Raw genomic sequence first — 23,702 nt, 5'->3', positions numbered from 1 at the left:
TTAAGAGTTTTCATCATGAATGGATGTTGGACTTTGTCAAATGCTTTTTCTGCGTCTATTGAGATGATCATGTGGTTTTTGACTTTTCTTTTGTTAATGTGGTGTATGATGTTGATTGATTTGCATATGCTGAACCATCCTTGTGCACCTGGGATGAATCCTACCTGGTCATGGTGTATGATCTTTTTTATATGTTGTTGGATTCGGATGGCTAAAATTTTGTTGAGAATTTTTGCGTCTATATTCATGAAAGATATTGGCCTATAGTTTTCTTTTTTGGTGGTATCTTTGTCTGGTTTTGGAATTAGGGTGATGGTGGCATCATAGAATGTCTTTGCGAGTGTTCCTTCTTCAACCATTTGAAAAAGGTTAAGGAGGATGGGTATAAGTTCCTCTTTGTATGTTTGGTAGAATTCACCTGTGAAGCCATCTGGTCCTGGACTTTTATTTGTAGGGAATGTTTTTATGACATATTCAATCTCATTTCTAGTGATTGGTCTGTTCAGTTGATCTATTTCTTCTTGACTCAGTTTTGGCAGGCTGTAAGTCTCTAGAAAGTTGTCCATTTCTTCCAGGTTGTCAAATGCGTTGGCCTACAATTGTTCATAGTATTCTCTCATGGTTTTTTGTATTTCTGTAGTATCCGTTGTGACTTCTCCTTTTTCATTTCTGATTTTATTTGGGTTTTTTCTCTTCTCTTCTTGGTGAGTCTAGCAGAAGAGGTTTGTCAATTTTGTTTCCCTTTTTAAAAAGCCAGCTTTTGGTTTTATTCATTTCTTCAAATGTTTTTTTAATCTCTATTTTATTGATTTCCTCTTTGATCTTTATGATTTCCTTCCTTCTGCTGACTTTAGGGTTTTGTTGTTGTTGTTGTTGTTCTTTTTCTAATTCATTTAGGTGTTGGGTTGTCAATTTGAGATTTTTCTTCTTTTTTGAGGAAGGCCTGTATTGCTATGAATTTCCCTCTGAGCACTGCTTTTGCGGCATCCCATAGATTTTGAGTGGATGTGTCTTCATTATCATTTATCTTGAGGTATTTTTTAATTTCCTTCTTAATTTCCTTATTGACCCACTGGTTTTTTAGTAGCGTGCTGTTTAGTCTCCATGTAGTAAGTTTTTTCTCATTTCTTTTCCTGTGGTTGATTTCTAGTTTCATGCCATTGTGGTCAGAGAAGATACTTGAAATAATTTCTGTATTCTTAAATTTGTTGAGGTTAGCTTTGTGCTCCAGTATGTATATCACTTATCTTTGATTTGCATATCCCCTCCCTTTCTATTTGCCTTTTTTTTAAACTGGGGCTTTTTGTTTTATAATTCGCTGTTTTCCTCCCATTTCTACTATCTAGGTGGTTTCCCTGAACTTTGACCATACTGTATTAGTCTCCTGTGGCTGCCAGAACAGATTACCACAACCTCAGTGGCTTAGAACAACAGGAATTTATTCCCTTGCAGTTCTGGTGGAGAGAAACATGAAATGAGTTTCTCTGGGCCAAAGCCAAAGTGCCAGCAGGGCTTCATTGCCTTGGGAGGCTCTAGGGGAGAATCGTTTCCTTGTCTTTTTGAGCTTCCAGGGCTCACTCATTCTTTGTCATCTGTGGCTTGTGGTCCCTTTTTCCATCTTCAGAGTCACCATCCACATCATCATCCCTTCTCCTTTATTGTATTAAAATTCCCTCTGCCTCTCTTATAATACACTTGTGATTACATTTAGGGCCCACCTGGATAATCCCAGATAATCTTCCCATCTCAAAATCTTTAATCACTTTTGCAAAATTCCTTTTGCACATAAAGTAACATTCACAGGGTTCTAGAGATGAGAATATGGATATCTCTGGAGGCTACTATTCAGCCTGATACACATATTAATTTGAGTCCTATCTTTACTTCCTGAACAATGCAAAGAATTTAGAACACTTTGACCCTGACCAAAATGACCTAATTTATATGTAACTCTTCAATGTTTCAGTTATTCCTATTTTTTTTCAGTCTTTTTAGGGCCACACCTGCAGCTATGGACATTCCCAGGAGAGAGGTCAAATCAGAGCTGTAGCTGCTGGCCTGTGCCACAGCCACAGCCACAGCCACATCAGATGTGAGCTGTGTCTGCAACCTACACTACAGCTTATGGCAACACAAGATCCTCAAACAATTGAGCAAGGCCAGGGATTGAACCTGCGTCCTCATGGATGCTAGTCAGATTTGTCCCTGCTGAGCCATGATGTAAACTCCCTAGCACCATTTATTGAAGAGGCTATGTTTTCTCCACTGTACATTCATGCCTCTTTTTTTGTAGATTAATTGACAATAGGTGCGTGGATTTATTTCTTTTCCTTGTTTTTGGCCACATTTGCAGCACATGGAGGTTCCCAGGCCAGGGATCAAATCCAAGCCACAGCTGTAAACTACACCATAGCTGCAGTAATGCTGGATCCTTAACCCACTGCACCAGGGCAGAGATTGAAGCCATGCCACCAAAGAGACAATGACAGATTCCCTAACCAGCTGTGCCACAGTGGGAACTCCTATTTCTGAGCTTTCTATGCTATTCCATTGATGTATTTGGGTTTTTTTTTTTTCAGTACCATACTGTTTTGATGACTGTAGCTTTGTAGTATAGTCTTAAGCCAGGGAGACTGATTCTTCCTGTTACATTTTTCTTTCTCAGGATTGCTTTGCCTATTCATGGTCTTTTGTGTTTACATATAAATTAAGGTTTTTTCCGGTTCTAGTTCTGTGAAAAATGTCATTGGTAATTTGAGAGGAATTGCATTGAATCTGTAGATTTCCCTGGGTAGTACATTTTGATACTGATTCTTCCAAACCAAGAACATGGTTTATCTTTCCATCTGTGTGTGTCACCTTTGATTTCCTTCATTAATGTCTTATAGTTTTCAGAGTACAAGTTTTTTGCCTCTTTAGGTAGGTGGATTCCTAGGTATTTTTTCTTTAATGCAATGGTAAATAGCACTGTTTCCTTAATTTCTTTTTCTGATCTTTTGTTTTAGTGTATAGGAATGCAAGAGATTTTTGTGTATTTATTTCATATCCTGCAACATTACTGAGTTTATTGATGAGCTCTAGTAGTTTTCCGATAGCATCTTTAGGATTTTTTATGTATCGTATATCACGTCAACTACTAACAGTGACAGTTTTGCTTTTTTTCAATTTGAATTCCTTTCAGATTGCTGTAGCCAGGACCTCCAAAACTATGTTGAATAAAAGTGGTGAAAGTGGACATCCTTATCTTATTCCTGATCTTAGTGGAAATGCTTTCACCACTGAAAATGATGTTAGCTATTGGTTTATCATACATGGGCCTTATTATGTTGAGGTAGTGTCCCTCTATGCCCCCTTTATGAAACGTTTTTATCACAAATGGGTGTTGAATTTTATCAAAGGCTTTTTCTGCATCTATTGAAATGACCATATGGTTTTTATTCTTTAGTTTGTTGATGTGGTATATAACACTGATTTGCAGTTATTAAAAAATATTTGCATCCCTGGGATGGATCCCACTTGATCATGGTATATGATCCTTTTGATGTACTGTGAATTCAGTTTGCTGATATTTTGTTGCGGATTTTTGCATCTATGTTCATCAATGATACCAGCATGTAATTTTCTCTTTTTGTGGCATCTTTGTCTAGTTTTGGTATCAGGGTGATTGTAGCCTCAGAGAATAGCTTGAGAGTGTTCCTTCCTCTATTATTTCTTGGAAGAACTGTATATTTTTATTTCTTAATTTTTTTTTCATTTACTCAATGAATTTGTTACATTTGTAGTTGTACGATGATCATCCCCAATCCAATTTTATAGGATTTCCATTCCACAACCCCAACACATCCCAACGCCCAAACTGTCTCCTTTAGAGACCATAAGCTTGTCAAAGTCGTGCATCAGTATCTGTTCTGCAAAGAAGTCATTCTGTCCTTTTTTCAGATTCCACATGTCAGTGAAAGCATTTGATGTTGGTGTCTCATTGCATGGCTGACTTCACTTAGCATGATAATTTCTAGGTCCATCCATGTTGCTAAAAATGCCAGTATTTCGTTCCTTTTAATGGCTGAGTCATATTCCATTGTGTATATGTACCACATCTTTATCCACACCTCTGGCAATGGACATTTAGGTTGTTTCCATGTCTTGGGTATTGAAAATAGTGCTGCAATGAACATTGGAGTATGTGTCTTTGAGTCATGGTTTTCTTTGGATAGATGCCCAGGAGTGGGATTGCTGGATCAAATGGTAGTTCTATGTTTAGTTTTCTGAGGAATCGCCATACTGTTTTCCACAGTGATTGCACCAATTTACAATCCCACCAACAGTATAATAGGGTTCTTTTTTCTCCACACCCTCTCCAGCACTTATTGTTCGTAGACTTTTTGATGATGGCCATTCTGGCTGGTATAAGGTGGTACCTCATAGTAGTTTTTATTTGCATTTCTCTAATAATGAGTGATGCTTAACAGCTTTCATGTGTTTTTTGGCCATCTGCATGTCTTCTTTGGAGAACTGTCTGTTTAGATCTTCTGCCCATGTTTTGATGGGGTTGTTTTTTTTGGTATGGAGCTGCAGAAGGTGTTTATAAATTTTGGAGATTAATCCCTTGTCAGTCAATTCATTTGCAAAGATTTTCTCCCATTCTGTGGGTTGTCTTTTCATTTCGTTTAGGGTTTCCTTTGCTGTGCAGAAACTTTTAAGTTTAATTAGGTCCCATTTGTTTATTTTTGTTTTTACTGTCTTTAAGGGGTGGATCTGAGAAGATGTTACTGTTGTTTATGCCAGAGTGTTTCGCCTATGTTTTCCTCTAAGAGTTTTATAGTGTCTGGTCTTGTATCTAGGTCTTTAATCCATTTGGAGTTTATTTTTGTGTATGGTATCAGGGAGTGTTTTAATTTCATTGTTTTCCATGTGGCTGTCAAGTTTTCTCAGCACCACTTACTGAACAAGCTGTCTTTTCTCCAATGTATATTCTTGCCTCCTTTGTCATAGATTAGTTGGCTGTAGGTGTGAGTTTAATTCTGGGCTTTCTATCCTGTTCCACTGATCTATATTTCTGTCTTTGTGCCAGTACCATACAGTTTTGGTGATTGTTGCTTTGTAATATAGTCTGAAGTCCAGAAGCCTGATTCCTCCAGCTCCATTTTTCTTTTTCAGGATGTCTTTGGTTATTCTGGGTCTTTTGTGCTTCCAAATAAACTTTAAAATATTTTGAGTTCTGTGAAAAATGACCTTGGTAATTTGATAGGGATAGCACTCAATCTGCATATTGCCTTAGGCAGTACAGTCATTTTGATATTAACTCTTCCAATCCAAGAGCATGGTATTATGTCTTTCCATCTATTTGTGTCATCTTTGATGTCTTTCATCAGTGTCTTATAGTTTCCAGAGTACAGGTCTTTTGACTCTTTAGGTAGGTTTACTCCTAGGTATTTTATTTTTTTGGATGTGATGGTAAATGGGACTGCTTCTCTAATTTCTCTTATCTTTCATTGTTAGTGTACAGAAATGCCATCAATTTCTGTGTATTAATTTTGTATCCTGCAACTTTGCCAAATTCATGGATGAGCTCTAACAGTTTTCTGGTAGAGTCTTTAGGATTCTCTAAGTATAGTATCATGTCACCTGCAAATAGTGATAGTTTTATTTCACCTGCAAATAGTGATAGTTTTATTTCTGGAAGAACTGTATATTTTTAAATGGGTAAGTTACAGAGGAGGTTCTTAAATTTAGTAAAGGTAATGACATTTCTTTTTTTTTTTTTTTTGTCTTTTTGCTATTTCTTTGGGCCGCTCCCGTGGCATATTGGAGGTTCCCAGGCTAGGGTCTAATTGGAGCTGTAGCCACTGTCCTACACCAGAGCCACAGCAACGTGGGATCCGAGCCACGTCTGCAACCTACACCACAGCTCACGGCAACGCCAGATCCTTAACCCACTGAGCAAGGCCAGGGATCAAACCCGCAACCTCATCGTTCCTAGGCGGATTCATTAACCACTGCGCCACGACGGGAACTCCGACATTTCTTGAAATATACATGTGAGCTCTTAAAAATGTGACTGAGTGGTGAGTTTACTTACAACTCTCCTTGATCTAAGAAAAACAGGAAAATAGTTTACACTATATATACAAGAAAATAGAAATACATGATATAAGTTAAAAAGTAGGAAAATGTGACCAGGGAGAAGAGTGGAGGCAGAAGCCATTCTAAATAACAGAGAATAGAGATAATAAGCAAGAAGCAAGCAGAATATAAAGTTGAAATTTTTTTAAATAAAAAATTTTTACTTATATAAGCGATACATCGTCATTGTACAAAAAGAATCAAAGTTCCTCTATTCCCAGTTGTTGTTTAGCTTCTAAGAATGTCTTATATATACATACACACATAGACTCTTTGTTAATTTTTCAAAATATACATATAGCTTAATAATATTTTGCAATGTGCATTTTTTTCACAACTCAACAGTACATCCTAAGGCCCTTCTGGTTCAGCATAAACAGACCTCACTCATGGTTGGTTTTTTTTTTTTTTCCTTTAATCTTTTGGCTGCCCCTGGGGCATGTGGAAGTTCCTGGGCCAGGGATCAAACCCATGCCACAGCAGCAACTTGAGCTGCTCCAGTGACAGTGCTGGATCCTTAATCTGCTGCATCACAAGGGACCCCCTCTGACATGTATAATGGCTAGATATTCACTCATGTTCAATAACATGAATATACTGTGATTTATTTTACCAACCCCTTTGCTGATGGACATTTAGGTTACCTCATTGTTTTCCTATTACAACTAATGCTGAAATGAACATCCTCTCATATATAATATAAATACAACTTTTATAATACATACTCCACATATAATATATATATGTAAACTGCATATGTATATATAAATATATATGTATATATGAATATATATATATAAAATATAAATTTTTTACCTGCATTTGTGCAAATATTTCTGTAGACCTGATTCCATGGTAAAAGGAAATGCCCTACTCTTCTTTTTCTATATGACAAATTTCTGACAATTTTACTTGCTAACCAAGAAATAACTTCAGTTTCAAAATATGCTGAATGCATTCAGCTTTACGTGGCGCACACTGTAGATGAGGACTTAGTGAACTTGAGGACTGAAAGCATTTCTTGGCCTGCTTGCCTGGAAAGTACAGTGGTTCCTTGGAGACCTTTTGTCTTCATTGTTTTCAAAATTTCTTCTAAAATGAAAATTAAAAGGTAAAATCCAATCAAATCATTTGCTGAAGTGTATATAATTACTAAGCAGTTTAAGTAAAATCCAATCAAATCATTTGCTGAAGTGTATATAATCACTAAGCAGTTTAATAAGATGATAAACAGACTATAAGTTCTAGTCATCTGAGAAAAGAGCATATACCATGTAATTTCTATCAAAGTGAACTTGGACTTCATATGGATGAAAACAGTTTGTATTTTCAGGGTGTTGCTGACAATTTTAATAAGACCGAATGAGTGTTTTTCAGTGGTAGCCTACTCTGGACTCAACAGAAATATTAATCACACTTGTTATGGAGTTCCTTTTGTGGCTCAGCAGGTTACAACCCAACTAGTTATCCATGAGGATGCAGGATCAATCCCTGGTCTTGATCAATGGGCTGGGATCCCATGTTGCTGTGGCTGTGGTGTAGGCAAGTAGCTATAGCTATGATTCCACCCCTAGCCTGGGAACTTCCATATGCTGCAGGTGCAACCCTAAAAGTTAAAAAGAAAGAAAAAATTATACTTGTTATTACAGTAATTGGTTCACTTTTTAGTTGCTTGGCTCTAGTCTCTGTCCTATATCCTTCCTTTCGATGAAAACTGCTGAGGGTATGGGCAAACAATATAACAACTTTGAATACTGGCAGTGAATGAAATAGCTTTTTTCTTTCGGGAGTAGTGAAAAAAGCAATACCTTCCTTTTGTAAATAAGTAACATTAAAAGGACCAAACAAGAAAAGGGGAGATATTAAAAAAAAAAAAAAAAAAAACCAAAACAAAGCCCCTCAAAACAACCAAACCAAAAAGCTCTAGTAATTATGATGTGGTTTGAAGGACTGAGAATATAAACTAAAAATCAAACCTGAGATGTACAGAAAACAGAAGAAAGATTATGGTCAATGTAGTTGCTAAGTAATCTGAAAATCAAGATATTAAAATTAATATCAGGAGATACCTTTCATGATAAAACTTCAGATGAACTAAGGAGTTTATAGCAGAACTGTCAAGGATGTGAAGACTAGCAGATGGAGAGAAAACTGACAGTACTGAGAGGGAGCATTCAAAGAAGAAATTACAGACTCTGTATTTGAATATTACTTTGTAAATTAGGGAAAAAAACTCCCCCCCCAACACAAAAAAGACAACACTCTTTAAAACCAGAAAAGCCTGCCTCTTAAAAATCTCTCTTTGTCAGCATGAATGTTGTCTGTCTTAGCTATTGTCAGTGATGACATTCATTCACATTCCAGGTTACTTTATAAGTCAGTCTTTGACATAATTGACCTTGATTTCAGCTAAGTAGATGCTTAAAAGACACACAGGTCTGTATTACCTGGATTGTTTTCTTTAATGGTAACTAAATAGAATAATCCTCTTGGTGAAAGGAGCTCCGGAGCCAGTGGAAAGAATCTGTCCATTACTTCACGACCATTTCTGCCACCAGCCCAAGCTGCTTCTATCCCGTGACTCCCTACCTGTGACCAATTAGAAAGATTGTCTATTTTGAGTTAAGCTATATTTAAAAAGCTGAATCTTTTGGACAAGTAATATTCACCAAAAAGGTATATATTTTGTATTTTACTGCTGATGAGGTGGCAGTAAAGTTAAATCTGAGCCCCATGATCTCCTAGTTTGTGTGACCTTATGTAAGTCTGTAATCTTGATGAATTAATTTCCTCTCTTATCTGTGAAATTAGAAAAATAACAATTTCATCTATAAAATTAGGAAAATGATGAAAAAATATTTTTGTCCATCAGGAATAACTGAGGAAGTATATTTAAACTGTAAGAACAGGGCCCTGCACAAATTAAGGGCTTAATAATAGCTGCTACTATTAATATGTTGTTTAAATTCTTATACTTAATATAGTACAATTAGGAAGAAACTAGAAGGGAGAACTTGTGTTATGAGACATCTACTTCTTAGAAACAATGTTTCAAAATGTCCCATTGTATCTGGACCTCTTCTAGATTACTGACAGTAAAAATCACATAGCGTTTTTAAAGAAACATTTATTATATAAAGGTATATTGAGGCATTTTTGTTCGTATAATACCCTAATTATCTTATAGAAACAAAGCCCATGAGCGTTTATATAGTACTAAAAATCTTTAGATCTTTATCACATATATGGTTTCTAAAATTAAGGAATACTTTGAAGATATTACTCAAAACCACTTTAAACCCTAATACAGGAGTTCCCGTCATGGCGCAGTGGTTAACGAATCCGACTAGGAACCATGAGGTTGCGGGTTCGGTCCCTGCCCTTGCTCAGTGGGTTAACGATCCGGCGTTGCTGTGAGCTGTGGTGTAGATTGCAGACGCGGCTCGGATCCTGCGTTGCTGTGGCTCTGGCGTAGGCTGGTGGCCACAGCTCCTATTAGACCCCTAGCCTGGGAACCTCCATATGCCGCGGGAGCGGCCAAAGAAATAGCAAAAAGACAAAAAAATAAAAATAAAAAAAAATAAACCCTAATACAATTATTTTCTTCCTAATCCTTTTTTTTTTTTTTCCTTTTTAGGAATGCACCTGGCAAGAGGTCAAATCAGAGCTGCAGCTGCTGGCCTACGGTACAGCAACACCAGATCTGAGCTGCATCTGTGACCTACAACCAACCACAGCTTGTGGCAATGTTGGATCCTTTACCCACTGAGCGAGGGCAGGGATTGAATCCAATTCCTCATGGCTACTAGTCGGGTTCTTAACCTGCTGAGCCACAAAAGAACTTCCTAATCCTTTCAATGGCTTTTGTCCATGCTTTAAATTATTTACATACAATTGTATATTCTGCTTTTATTCATTTATCATGGCATATATTTCCCTATTAAAAATTACTTATACGTATAACCATGTATACTTCTAATTTTACAAATAAATGCTTTTATCAACCTGTTTTAAGAAAATGTACTTTTGGAGATCCCACTGTAGCTCAGCAGGTTAAGAACCTGGCAGTGTCCAGGAGGATGTGAGTTTGGTCCCTGACCTCGCTCAGTAGGTTAAAGATCCAGTGTTGCCACAAGAAGGGGTGGCTCAAATCCCACATTGCTGTGGCTGTGGCGTAGGCCAGCAGCTGCAGCTCTTATTCGACCCCTAGCCTGCTTCCATACGCTGAAGGTGCAGCCATATAAAGAAAAAAAAAGTACTTTCCTGTTTTACTTTCCTTGTTGTCTGCCTCCCCAACCCATGTTCACACACACAGTTTTCTCTTTTCTCTGTTTTATAACATGTGGATATTTACAAAGATAGGATTATATGTACAGTCTTACCCTATATTTGCTTTTCTCACTTAACAATATCTTATAGAAATCTCTTCATGTGATCAGGTATATTTGTAATTTCCTTTTTAATGACTGCATAATACTTTATGATGGAAAAGTATATCTTATTTAGCTATTGATGAGCATTCAGTAGGTCTACTTGCTTAACATTTTGTGTCTAATTTAAATTATTCTCATATTTATCATAAGCCTCTCAATATTATTTTCCATAAAGTAATCGCATTAGAGAATTTATCAGTTCCTCTGTTTTTTGTCAAGACTTTCCTCCTGGAGATTTCCTTTCCTAGCATTCCTAGAATTCCCTTTTTCTGGGGCTCATGTCTTCCTCCTTCTTAGCTTACTCCCTTATTTTGGTGGAGCCCATTTTCTGGATGCTTCATAGGTAAAGTGATCTGTAGACAGACTGTGTGGATACGGCAGCCTTTCCCTTGTCATGCTGTTTCAGTGCGGACTAAGAGTCCCCTGAGCTGGACCCTGTTTACATGCCTCCCCAGGGATGCCAGCCAGGTGTGTCTGCCTACACTAGAGATGGCCCTCCAGGAGGACCACCCACATTCTCACAGGCCACAGAAGGAAGGTTTCCATCTTCAGAAGGAGGAGCTGGGTTTGGTGGTCTGCTGACTGCCTGCTACCTGGGTCTCGAGGTGCCTGCTCTTGATCTTTTATAGGTCATGAGTACAAACCAACAGTACCTAACCTCGTGTTTAGGGATGTAATAGTAAGTACAGCCACAACTTGCTATATGCACAAATTCTTATTACTTGTATATTATTTCTCCTGAATCTAACCTCTAAGTCTCTTAAATTTTGCCTTTGTGATTTCTTTTTTTTATCTTATGCTCTATGCACTGAAATATTTCTTTCATTTGGTTTCCACACCGCTGATTCAAGTCTTGACAGAGACTACATTCTCTTTTAGAATTAAACAGGTTAATTAGAACAGGTTTTTAAGCTCCAAGAAATCTTTGTTTTACTGCTTTTTTTTTTTTTTTTTTGGTCTTTTTGCCTTTTCTAGGGCCACTTCCCGCGGCATGTCGAGGTTCCCAGGCTAGGGGTCGAAATGGAGCTGTAGCCCGCTGGCCTACGCCACAGCCACAGCAACACGGGATCCGAGCCGCGTCTGCAACCTACACCACAGCTCATGGCAACGCTGGATCCTTAACCCACTGAGTGAGGCCAGGGATTGAACCCGCAACCTCATGGTTCCTAGTCGGATTCTTAACCACTGCACCACGACAGGAAGTCCTTTGTTGTACTGCATTTTAATCCTGCTCTCCAGGTAACTGCTCAGCTAATGGACATCCTAACACTCGCTGTTAGAACTGTGACAGAGCCCAAAGCACTGCCTATCCTCAATAACCTATATGCCCCAGTAGCTAAGCAAGCATACAGCTTGGTAGGAGGAACATGGGGGAAAGGGTGACCAGGTTCACAGAATCTCCTCTTCATTCACTAGTCTTCCCAGCAGTTGGTAGACGTGATAAACCATGATTTAATTCCAATTGTTTCTCTTTGGTTATAGGTATAGGTTCATTTTTTTTGCCATTATAAATAAAAGTGCAATAAACATTTTTTAAGTTATAATTTTTATTCTATTGTTGAATTATTTTCCTAAGTTGGATCTCAAAGACAGATTATTAGACTAAAACATTTCTGTCACTCTTGGTATTTATTCCTATAGTGCTTTCCTAAAGAGTTTTATTAAACTGCATTTCTATCCACTGCTATCCACTTATGACAATGACTTCTCATAGGAGTTCATTCATGTCAGGGGAACAACAGCTTTTTAGTAGTAACAGCAGCAAGGTAGACTTTACCCATCTTGGTAGAGGTGAATGTAATTCTTATCAGCCTTGCCAGAGATGGATCATCGAAGAGTAAGATAATTACAGTAATTCAAAGGAAAGCTAGCTTTCATCCATTATTAAACTTTGACCATTCTCTCTCTTTGGGAAGTGGTTCATATGGTTTACCTCTTCACTGAAAATTTTCCAACCACATATTTCAAGGTTATACCTTTTTCCTACCTGAAATGTGAAAGAAGGAAACCTGAGATTTTCAGAAAGAATTCTTTTTTTTTTTTTTTTTGTCTTTTTTTTGCTATTTCTTGGGCCGCTCCCGCGGCACATGGAGGTTCCCAGGCTAGGGGTCCAACTGGAACTGTAGCCACCAGCCTACGCCAGAGCCACAGCAACGCGGGATCCAAGCCGCGTCTGCAACCTACATCACAGCTCATGGCAACGCCGGATCGTTAACCCACTGAGCAAGGGCAGGGACCGAACCCGCAACCTCATGGTTCCTAGTCGGATTCGTTAACCACTGCGCCACGACGGGAACTCCTGTTGTTGTTGTTGTTGCTATTTCTTGGGCCGCTCCCGCGGCATATGGAGGTTCCCAGGCTAGGGGTTGAATCGGAGCTGCAGCCACCGGCCTACACCAGAGCCACAGCAACGCGGGATCCAAGCCGAGTCTGCAATCTACACCACAGCTCACGGCAACGCCGGATCGTTAACCCACTGAGCAAGGGCAGGGACCGAACCCGCAACCTCATGGTTCCTAGTCGGATTCGTTAACCACTGCGCCACGACGGGAACTCCCAGAAAGAATTCTTATGTGAATTTAATGTTGATAAAAACATTTTGTTTGCAAATTTATTATTCATGATAAAGGATACACACATATACGTATTTAAACACTATGGCCTGAACTGAATGGGGTTTTTAAGAATGGATATGGGTCACAGTTTGTATTTCCATTAATTTTTGGTTCCTTTCTTATTCTAATAATTGTCAGTAATGAGTAAAATCAGAGCAGTTTGTGTTAAATTAGCAGCTGATTGGTATACAATGATGTAGACTTGATTTTAGATAGAAAATAGCTGAAAATATTAGCAATTAAATTTTGTATCTGTCTTACCTCTGCAGATGGAGTCACTACATAGGGGGGATTAAACACCAGAAGATCAACTTTTTCCTTCAATCTTGGTAGCAAGCCTTTGACCTAAATGTTTGAAATAGAACTTTAAGCTAGACCCCAAAATAAATAAATAAATAAATAAATAAATAGATGAATAGACAGATCAATCAGTCTTTAAAAATACTCTCTCATGTTTTTAGAAAAAAATGTGTTAAAGGGCCAAAACTTAAGACAGAAATGGAGACTAAATATTTTTAGACTTTCACTCAGATAAAAATTATATGAGTTTACCTAAAAATAAGGAAATTATTTATCAGAATGAACAAAAAAGTTCAAGAAAATCTCTGCTCTTCAACAGCTCACATATTTACACTCTGGGCTCACTTTCAGGAGATAAAATAAGGAGGCAAGCTCTTATATATTCTATGTAAATTTGTACACAACTATAAAGTTATAGCTGCTAAGTTAAACATTTATTTTCTATAACCAAGGAAAATGTTTGACAAGATGATAGAAAACATATATATGACAAAAATACCAGAAGATGGGATTTTCTTGTTCTACTTCTTTAATTACTTGTAAATATAGTGGCTGAAACAGATATCAAAGAAAGAAATGACTAGAAATAGTGGGAAGAGACACCAAAAACATCAGTTGCCTGGCATTATATAAGTCTTTGATCTGGATACAATTTTCTGTGGAACGACAGGAAAAATGTATTTATTTATTTATTTTTTAATTTGCAAAGCCCAACTGGTTTCTCCTGGCAGACAGAATATAAGCAGTAGGAGTAAATACCCTAAGTTAAATGAAGATTTTTTTTTGTCTTTTAAAGACTGCACTTGAGGCATATAGAGGTTCCCAGGCTAGGGGTCAAATCGAAGCTGTAGCTGCTGGCCTACACCACAGCCACAGCAACTCGAGATCCGAGCCGCGTCTGCAACCTACACCATAGCTCACTGAGCAAGGCCAGGGATCGAACCTGCGTCCTCATGGATGATAGTTAGATTTGTTTCCACTGAGCCATGAAGGGAACTCCTGAAAAATGTATTCTTAAAGAAAGTGCATGTAGTTCCCATTGTGGCTCAGTGGTTAACGAACCTGACTAGCATCCTAGCGATTTCAATCCCTGGCCTTGCTCAGAGGGTTAAGGATCCGGCATTGCTGTGAACTTCGGTGTAGGTCGCAGACATGGCTTGGATCCCGAGTTGCTATGGCTCTGGCATAGGCCAGCAGCTGTAGCTCAGATTCGACCCCTAGCCTGGGAGCCTCCATATGCCAAGGATGTGGCCCTAAAAAAAAAAAAAAAAAGAAGAAAGTTCAGGTCGGGCAAAATATCATTTAAAGTATTCCTTTGATTGAATTAAATACTTAAGTATTTTAAAAATTATGTCTGATGATATCATCCTATACCCTCACGGGCAGTTAGGTAAAAATACTGTATTTGGATAAGTTCTCACCCCTAAAGCCATTTCCTTCAACTATCAGTTTACACCAACTCTTAACTATGAATTCCAACCCTGTTTCTTTCGTTCTTCTTTTTTTTTTTTTAAACGAATGCCTCTATGGCATATGAAAGTTCCAGGGCTAAGGGTCAAAGTGGATTTACAGCTGAGGCCTACACCACTGAATGGATCTGCAGGTGAGGCAACACCAAATCTGAGCCACATCTGTAACCTATGCTGCAGCTTGTGGCAACGCTGGATCCTTAAGCCACTGAGCCAGGCCAGGGATTCAACTCAGATTCTCACAGAGAAGTCAGGTTCTTAACCTGCTGAGTCACAACAGGAACTCACCAACCCTGTTTCTTGAGATGGAGTAACTAACTGAAGTACCCCAAGGCAGTGTCCACAGTGTGAGTTATTTTATTAACATTCTCACAATTTTCCCATATGTGCACAGGTACCTGCCATCATTTACTGGATATATTTCTTTGAATAAACCTTTCTGTGTTAAATTTGCTATAAAGGGAGATTTACATTACTGCTGTAAGTGGACAATCCATATTCCTTCCTGGAAATATAAATAAATTACTACAAGAATAAATGCAATATAAATGAAAAATGTTGTTAGTTACTAGGGCCAGTCTAAGAGTGACCCAGGCTTATCCTCTTTGTTAAAGGGGCATTTCTAAGTATTTAAAAGGTATCAAAGAATAGCACCAAACTGAGACCTTCTCTTTAGATGAAATCAGAATGGCTGAAAAAGAATTAAGGAGGGAACAGATTTTATATTATGTGATTCAAAATTACTTAATACTCAGTATTACCATTCAAGTATTTGGTTATCACTGGGCTATTTACATACATCACCAGACACTGTTCTGACCTTATCTACTTATTGAGAGCAATCTCATTTGTATGGTCTTAATAATCCTGTCAACTATGCAATTCAAAGCACATGAATAGTATCTTTAAAGACACAGTGCCCTTGGCATTCCCACTGTGGCTCGGTGGGTTAAGGACTTGATATATCTGTGAGGATGCAGCTTCAATCCATGGCCTTGCTCAGTGGGTTAAGGATCCCATGTTACTGCAAACTGCGGCTTAGGTCAGAGATGCGACTCAGATCCAGCGTAGGCCTCAGCTTGCAGCTCCAATTCAGCCCCTAGCCTGGGAATTGCAGGTGTGGCCATAAAAAGAAAGAAAAAAGATATATTACTCTTAAAAGGTAATTTTTCTTGGCATTCGCATTGTGGCTAAACAAGTTAAGAACTAGTATCCATGAGGATACAGTTCCATCCTTGGCCTCGCTCAGGGGGTTAAAGGATCTGGCATTGCTGTGAGCTGTAGTTTGGGTTGTGGATGTGGCTCATATCTGGTGTTGCTGTGGCACAGGCTGGCAGCTACAGCTCTGAGTCGACCCCTGGCCTGGGAGATTCCATGTGCCATAGGTGCAGCCATAAAAAGAAAAAAGAAAAGAAAAAAAACGAAAAAGGTAACTTTCCTTTTTCTACTCATTTAAAAAGAGAAGAGATGATTATTTTGAGGGAAGTGATTGAGGTACATCTTTCTCTGCAAGCAGAAAGGTAACTAGGTAATCTGCTCTTCCTTCTACTAACACTGGAGAATGAGGAATTATATTGGAAATAACCAGAAGCTATTTTCAATCCTATAAAGAAATTAAGTTTCCCAACTGTAAAATGAATTCAAAATGTAATTTTCCAAAAATGTGAATGACGAAATTAGAAAAGAATTTGCTCTGTAACTATTTATGATGGCCTTGAGGTTCTATATACTAGTAATTATTTCAGTACTAGATTTTAAATAAAGGAAAAAAACTGATATTAAACAAATAGAAAGTCATGGAGTTAAAAATAAAGTGGAGGAGTTCCCATCGTGGCTCAGTGGTTAACGAATCCGACTAGGAACCATAGGGTTTTGGGTTCGATCCATGGCATTGCTCAGTGGGTTAAGGATCCAGCGTTGCCGTGAGCTGATGAGGTTCGGATCCCGAGCTGCTGTGGCTCTGGCATAGGCCAGCGGTTACAGCTCTGATTGGACCCTTAGCCTGGGAACCTCCACATGCTGCAGGAGCAGCCCTAGAAAAGGCAAAAAAGGCAAAAAAAAACAAAAACAAAACCAAAATACAAAAGAAAAAAACAATGGAGTTCTGTTGTGGCTGAGCAGGTTAAGAACCTGACATAGTATCCATAAGGATGCAGATTCAACCCCTGGTCTTGTTCAGAGGGGTAAGGATCTGGCATGGTCACATCAGATGTGGCTCAGATCCCTCATAGCTCTGATCTGACCCCTAGCCTGGGAACCTCCATATGCTGTGGGTGCAGCCCTAAAAAGACAAAAAGAAAAAAAGAAAAAGAAAAAAAAGAATAATAGAGGTCAAGAAGCATGGAAAGTGGTTTTTCTTTCTTACACCTATATGGTACATGCTATCATGATTTTTGCTTATGAAGAGACATTCACATTTATAACTAAAAATAAGTTCAAAATTATCCAAATCTTACCAATATAATCTGAAATATTTTAGAAACTGTAACTGAAAAACGTACGATGTGTTACTTAAAATGATGGTTCTGTAGTTGTCATTCGTTGTTTTTATCTGCCTAGGATCCATTCCGCTTTTTTTCTTTTATTTTTTTGCTTTTTTAGGGCCACACCTAAGTTCCCAAGCTAGGGGTTCAATTGGCCTACACCACAGCCACAACAACACCAGATTGGAGCCGCACCTGTGACCTACACCACAGCTCACAGCAACGCTGGATTCTTAACCGACTGAGCGAGGGCAGGAATTGAACCTGAGTCCTCATGGATATTACTAGTCAGATTTGTTACTACTGAGTCACAACAGGAACACCCTTTTCTGCCTTTTTTTTTCCTGATTACATCTCCTTGACTTTCATTGGGAAAACTACCTCCTCTCATTCTCAGTCCAGTGGCTTGGGTAGGGTTTATCCCAGTCCAGCTGCCAGAGTGAGGCTCAGGTTTAAGCCAATCATGTCCATATTCCAGTCCCCCTTGATCAAAGCAAGACATTAAGAGATAGGTATATGACCAAAGTTGATACAAATGATACCCATTCTGGGGCTTTTGCCAGAGTAACTGAATAGAATTTTCTAGTTTCACAGAGGATACTGAGAAATAAGGACATGTAATCATCTTGTTACCATGAAGGGAAAGACTGCGAGGAAAAGCCCACTAGAGAGAAATGTAGAGCTAAGAAGAAAGATCCTTGTAACTATTTGAGTTCCTCAAGCCAGCTGTGCTTCAAACAATCCACTCTTGTTATTTAAGCCAGTTTGATGGATTCTCTGCATTTCTTTTTTTTTTTTTGTCTTTTTGCTATTTTTTGGGCCGCTTCTGCGGCATATGGAGGTTCCCAGGCTAGAGGTCGAATTGAAGCTGTAGCCGCCGGCCTAAGCCAGAGCCACAGCAATGAGGGATCCGAGCCGCGTCTGCAACCTACACCACAGCTCACGGCAACGGTGGATCCTTAACCCAATGAGCAAGGGCAGGGACCGAACCCGCAACCTCAGTTCCTAGTCGGATTTGTTAATCACTGTGCCACGACGGGAACTCCCGGATTCTCTTTATTTCTGACTGAAGGATGTCTCATCGACATAAGCCAATAGGAAGTTTCTTTGAATTGTGGAAAAGATGGATTATATCAGTCAAGAATTTACTTTGCTTTTTTTTTTGGTTAAGTAGTCTTCCATCGTATTTCTCCACCTCAGCTTCTTTATCCATTCATCTGTTGATGGACACTTGGTGGCTTCCATATGGCTTGGCAATTGTAAACAATGTTACTATGAACACTGGGGTGCATGTATCTTTTCAAAGTAGTGTTTCCATTTTCTTTTTTTTTTTTTTGTCATTTCTTGGGCTGCTCCCTTGGCATATGGAGATTCCCAGGCTAGGGGTCTATTCGGAGCTGTAGCTGCCGGCCTACACCAGAGCCACAGCAACTCGGGATCTGAGCCGCGTCTGCAACCTACACCACAGCTCACGGCAACGCCGGATCGTTAACCCACTGAGCAAGGGCAGGGACCGAACCCACAACCTCATGGTTCCTAGTCGGATTCGTTAACCACTGCGCCACAATGGGAACTCCCCATTTTCTTTAGATATATACCCAAGAGTAGAATTTCTGGGTCATGTATTAGTTCTATTTTTAGTTTTGGAGGAACCTCCATACTGTTTTCTATAGTGGCTGTACCAATTTACATTATGTAAGAGTTCCCTTTTCTTCACATCCTTGCCAACATTTACGTTTGTTTCTGTTTTTTTTTTTGCTTTTTTAGGGCCTCACCCACGGCATATTGAAGTTCCTAGGCTAAGGGTCGAATCCAAGCTATAGCTGCCTGCTTATGCCACAGCCACAGCAACTCCAGATTTGAGCTGTCTTTGACCTACACCACAGTTCATGGCAACACCAGATCCTTATCAACCCACTGAGCGAGGCCAGGGATTGAACCCACATCCTCAAGGATACTAGCTGGATCCATTTCTGCTGCACCACAATGGGAACTCCCAACATTTGTTATTTGTGTTCTTTTTCCTTTTCTTGGCCACACCTGAGGCATGTAGAAGTTCCGGGGCCAGGGACTGAACCTTTGCCACAGCAGTGACCTGAGCTGCTACAGTGATAAACACCTCACCTGCTGTGCCACAAGAGAACTCCTGGAATTTACTTTGTTTAGCAGGTTAAAGTTAATTAACTAGGAGTTCCCTATGGTGCAGTGTGTTAAGAACTTGGCATTGTCACTGCAGTGGTTTTGGCCACTACTGTGGCTTGGGTTTGATCCCTGGCCTGGGAACTTCTGCACACCACAGGTACGGCAAAGGAAAAAAAGTTAATTACTCACTCAAGTTTCTTTGACCTAAATCATCTTGACCTTAACTTACTTGAAAAGAAAATTAATTATTACAGTACTGGACAAAGACTAATAGCTTACCAAATCTGTAATTATTGGTTGAATGTGGACTTTGTTACAGCGTGCTGTTTCCAGGGTACAGGCTGCTGCCTCAGGGTTGACATCAGTGCACCTATAAACAGAAAAGAAAAACTATATCCTATGTCTCTGGACAAAAATTCAAGGAATGTTCCATTCTTTTTACATCAAGCAGATTTAGAAAAAAAATTGGAATGTTTTAGTAATGATGAATAAAAAAAGAAGCAAGATTTACTATATTGATAATAAAAACTGTTATACTGATGTAATGTCTAAGAATAGAAGAATACATTTATCAGTATAAATATGTGAAGGAATTAAATTATGAATCCAATGAAGGAATACTACATAGCTAACAAAAATGAAAATTAAAAGGATAATGCTTCTGATACAATATGAAATGAAAAAGAGGAAATTTTAAAAAAGTGAAGGAAATACACTTGGACTACCTGTGGTAAAATTTATAGGTGAATAAAGAAAATTTATTTTCTTCTTTGTATTTTCTATATTCTCAAATATTCTAAAAAGAAATTTCAGGAGTTCCTGTTGTGGCGCAGTGGTTAACGAATCCAACTAGGAACCACGAGGTTGCGGGTTCGATCCCTGGCCTTACTCAGTGGGTTAAGAATCTGGCATTGCCGTGAGCTGTGGTGTGGGTCACAGACACGGCTTGGATCTGGCGTTGCTGTGGCTGTGGCATAGGCTGGCCGCTACAGCTCTGATTAGACCCCTAGCCTGGGAACCTCCATATGCTGCGGGTGCGGTCCTAGAAAAGGCAGAAACACAAAAAAAAAAAAAAATTAGTAATTTCCAATTTTTTTATAACAAAATTACATATTCAAGTTTAGAGATGATATGGATGACTTTGGATACTTATACTTACATGTACAAAGCCTGAGGACCTATCACAGAGGCTAGGAACGCAGATACCACTCCAGACCCTGACCCTACTTCAAGGCATATTTCCACTCTAAAAAACCAAAATAGAGTAAGTATTATACAGTTGTAGTAAAATATACATAAGAGAAAACAAAGCATGCTGCTTTTAATGTGGATTCTCTAGCATCCTTCACCTGCAACATGTATAGAAATATAAAAAATTTATAAATAAGCTAATTCCTGATAACCACTTTTTGCTTCTTTAATATCGCAGAGCTCAAAACTTAAAATTTTGTAATTTAAGTCTGTAAAATAGTAATATAATAGTTTTCAATTTTTCTATAAAACATTACATAAAAAACTATATAACATTAATTAAGGATTGGAAATATTAATATGGAAGACATCAGCCCTTCTCACAAGGAGCTCCAAACTTGGTATTTCCTAAAATGCTAGGGTTTGTACTATTACAATATTCACATATGAACAATTATTTTCTTTATCATTTTAAAGTAATTCAGGAGCTCCTGGGAGTTCCCGTCTCAGCGTAGCGGAACCAAATCCGACTAGGAACCATGAGGTTGTAGGTTCAATCCCTGGCCTTGCTCAGTGGGTTAAGGATCTGGCATTGCTGTGGTTGTGGTGTAGGCCAGCAGCCACAGCTCCAACTGGACCCCTAGCCTGGGAACCTGGGAACAAAAAAAAAAAAAAAAAAAATCATAAAGTAATTCAGGAGCTCTGTTGTGGTGCAACAGAAACGAATCTGACTAGTATCCATGATGATTTGGGGTTCGATCCCTGGCCTTGGTTGGTGGGTTGGGGATCCTGCGTTGCTATGAGTTGCTGTGGTGTAGGCTGGCAGCTGCAGTTGTAGCTCCAATTCAACACCTGGCCTGGGAACTTCCAAATGCCACAAATGTGGCCCTGAAAAGCAATATAAATAAATAAATAAATAAATAAATAAACCCAAAAAACTGAAGTAATTCATAAATCCATCAGCATATCCCAGAGAAAGCAAAGTTCCCCCGTTCTACTAATAAACAGACTTAGGCAAAGAAGTTCCAAATTTGTACACCTCTTCACTAAATTGGGAAAATATCCAAGTATCTGATCTTAGAATGTTAATAATATTCTTAAGAGTGCTCTTGAATATAATAAATTCTGGATTTTACTGTATTTGTCCTTGCCTATAATCTTATATATCCAACAAAGGTCCCAATTATCCCCATTACAGAAAAAGGCTGGATGGGACTTAGGGGCCTCTCTAGCATCTACCTTCCCCAACAACTCTCAAAAACAACAAACTCTAGGGGTTTCTAACTTTTGGAACCATTCCATATCAGACAAGCCTTTATTGTGCTGGAGGAAGGTCTTTTGAATCCTACCAGGCGGCTTCTATTTGAAAATAACTATCATGCCCTCATAAACAATTAGAATTCCAAGATCAGAAATATCCAAGGCTTTAAAACAAAATCAACTCCTTTTACAGCATACTTTGCAAGGCAATTTGTGCTTGTAAATCTTTCTGGGGTATCTTGAGAATAAAAGACAAGTTATAAAACAAAAACAGTACTGTTCCATTCTATATTCCAGTATGTCCAAAAGTTCTACTATTTCTAATGAAAAACTAGTTCAATGAGGGCTGGGGCATTTTACATATGGAAAAATCTGACCAACAGAAACAAATAAATATAATACGGATTTTGGAAGACTGACAGCTCCGTTTCATCCTGAGAAAACCCATTTCAAGTTTTGATCTCCAAATAAATCCAATTACCCAAATGTCTTTCGTTGAAAAAAAAAAAAAAAAGGACAATGTAGATATTCACTCTTTTCATATTAATTTATAATTTACACTGAGTACTTAAAAAAGTCAATTTTAATACTTTACTGGGTGTTCGGGTAAATTCTATAGGCGGCTACCTGCATTTTACTTTACATTTTTTTACCATTAAATGAAAAATTCAGTACTAGTCACACTTGAGGAGCTACATGTGGCTAAGGGCTGGTGCCACACAGCTGAGTATGCTATTCAGTGGGCTTAAATACACTCCCCTACACACCCTCGCCAATACTTCACACCCTCGTTTCATTTTCTGCACCCCTCCACTGCTAGAGGATGCTTTTAAGCACCGAGTAAATTAAACAGTGCCACGCAGCATAGATACTTCCTAAAAATTGATATTTACTAAAAACTGTCCTAACAATTTTTTCAAGCAGTGCTTTCGGAAAGTTTTGTTTTTTGAATGTGTCACCATACCGCTCCTCGTAGGGGGACATACCCTCCAGACTAACAGCTGAAAGGGAAAGATACATCCTGGCGTGGTAAGGAAGCACGGGGCCTCCGGGAACCAAGACACCACTTTGGCAAAAGCGGATAGATGCTTGCCACACTGCTTACGTCTCTCTACGGGAAAATCCTCAGGTACGGTGTGCTGGTCGCCAAGCGGGCCGACACCGCCTCCTCCCGGGGAGGGCGGCGACAGTCCTTGCCTTGGTCCTCCGCCGCCGCCTCTCCAGGACTCCCTCGCCCTCTCCCGCGGGGACCCTCGCCCTCCTCGCACCCTGAGAATTCGGCCGCCGCCGCCTCAAGAGCGTCCAGCAGCAGAAACGTGTCCTCCGCGGGCTCGTACACGTCGCTGAAGACGCCACGGCCCACATGCCCGTACTCTGGCGTGGGGAAGCTCGGGGCCGGCGCCGCCATATTTCTCGCTTCCTCCTCACGCGCAAGCGCCAGAGGTGCGCATGCGTACGTGCAAAGGCGCCAGCCCGCCGGTGGAGGCGGGGCACCGGGGCGGAGAGTCGCTTAGCTCGCAGGTTGTTAGTAGCTGCTGTCGGAAATTTTAAGTAGAAAGTTGCATACTCTGCAACTACAGACATTTGCTTTCTTCTTTAGAATATTAAAACTTACTTTATTTTATGGAGCACGTAGAGGCATCTTCTATTGTTTTTGGTTAAGGGGAATGTTTTATCCCCCTCCTT

The 23,702-nt window shown here is 39.2% G+C and overlaps 2 protein-coding genes across 4 annotated transcripts in view; one reads left to right on the top strand and one right to left on the bottom strand.

Annotated features, from left to right (window-relative positions):
* LTN1 (listerin E3 ubiquitin protein ligase 1) overlaps positions 1-10,142 on the top strand; it is a 98,737-nt gene extending 88,595 nt beyond the window's left edge. The window contains exon 31 of the mRNA XM_084991873.1: positions 9,761-10,142. The gene's annotated coding sequence lies outside the window, so the exon portion shown is untranslated. The remainder of the gene's footprint in view (positions 1-9,760) is intronic.
* On the bottom strand, positions 6,253-23,452 carry N6AMT1 (N-6 adenine-specific DNA methyltransferase 1). 3 transcript variants are annotated; one of them, XM_084991905.1, is made up of 6 exons: positions 23,084-23,452; positions 20,725-20,811; positions 19,845-19,935; positions 13,433-13,516; positions 8,571-8,712; positions 6,253-7,215 (listed from the first exon to the last, which is right to left on the bottom strand). In XM_084991905.1, coding segments are annotated over exons 2-6 (447 nt in total). In that variant the 5' UTR covers positions 20,727-20,811; positions 23,084-23,452; the 3' UTR covers positions 6,253-7,087. The 3 variants fall into 3 exon arrangements, with proteins under 3 accessions (XP_084848031.1, XP_084848030.1, XP_084848029.1); XM_084991904.1 differs by having other exon boundaries at positions 23,122-23,452; XM_084991903.1 differs by having other exon boundaries at positions 23,285-23,452.
* Between the last annotated feature and the right edge of the window lie 250 nt (positions 23,453-23,702).

This window comes from Sus scrofa, chromosome 13, assembly GCF_054392235.1.
Source record: "Sus scrofa isolate SSC_HxYL_T2T_F1_AM1 chromosome 13, Sscrofa_HxYL_maternal_Yorkshire_Landrace_v2.0, whole genome shotgun sequence".
In the NCBI taxonomy this organism is placed as follows: domain Eukaryota; kingdom Metazoa; phylum Chordata; class Mammalia; order Artiodactyla; family Suidae; genus Sus; species Sus scrofa.
Note: the sequence above shows the minus strand (reverse complement) of the source record. Positions and strands in the feature narration are given on the sequence as shown.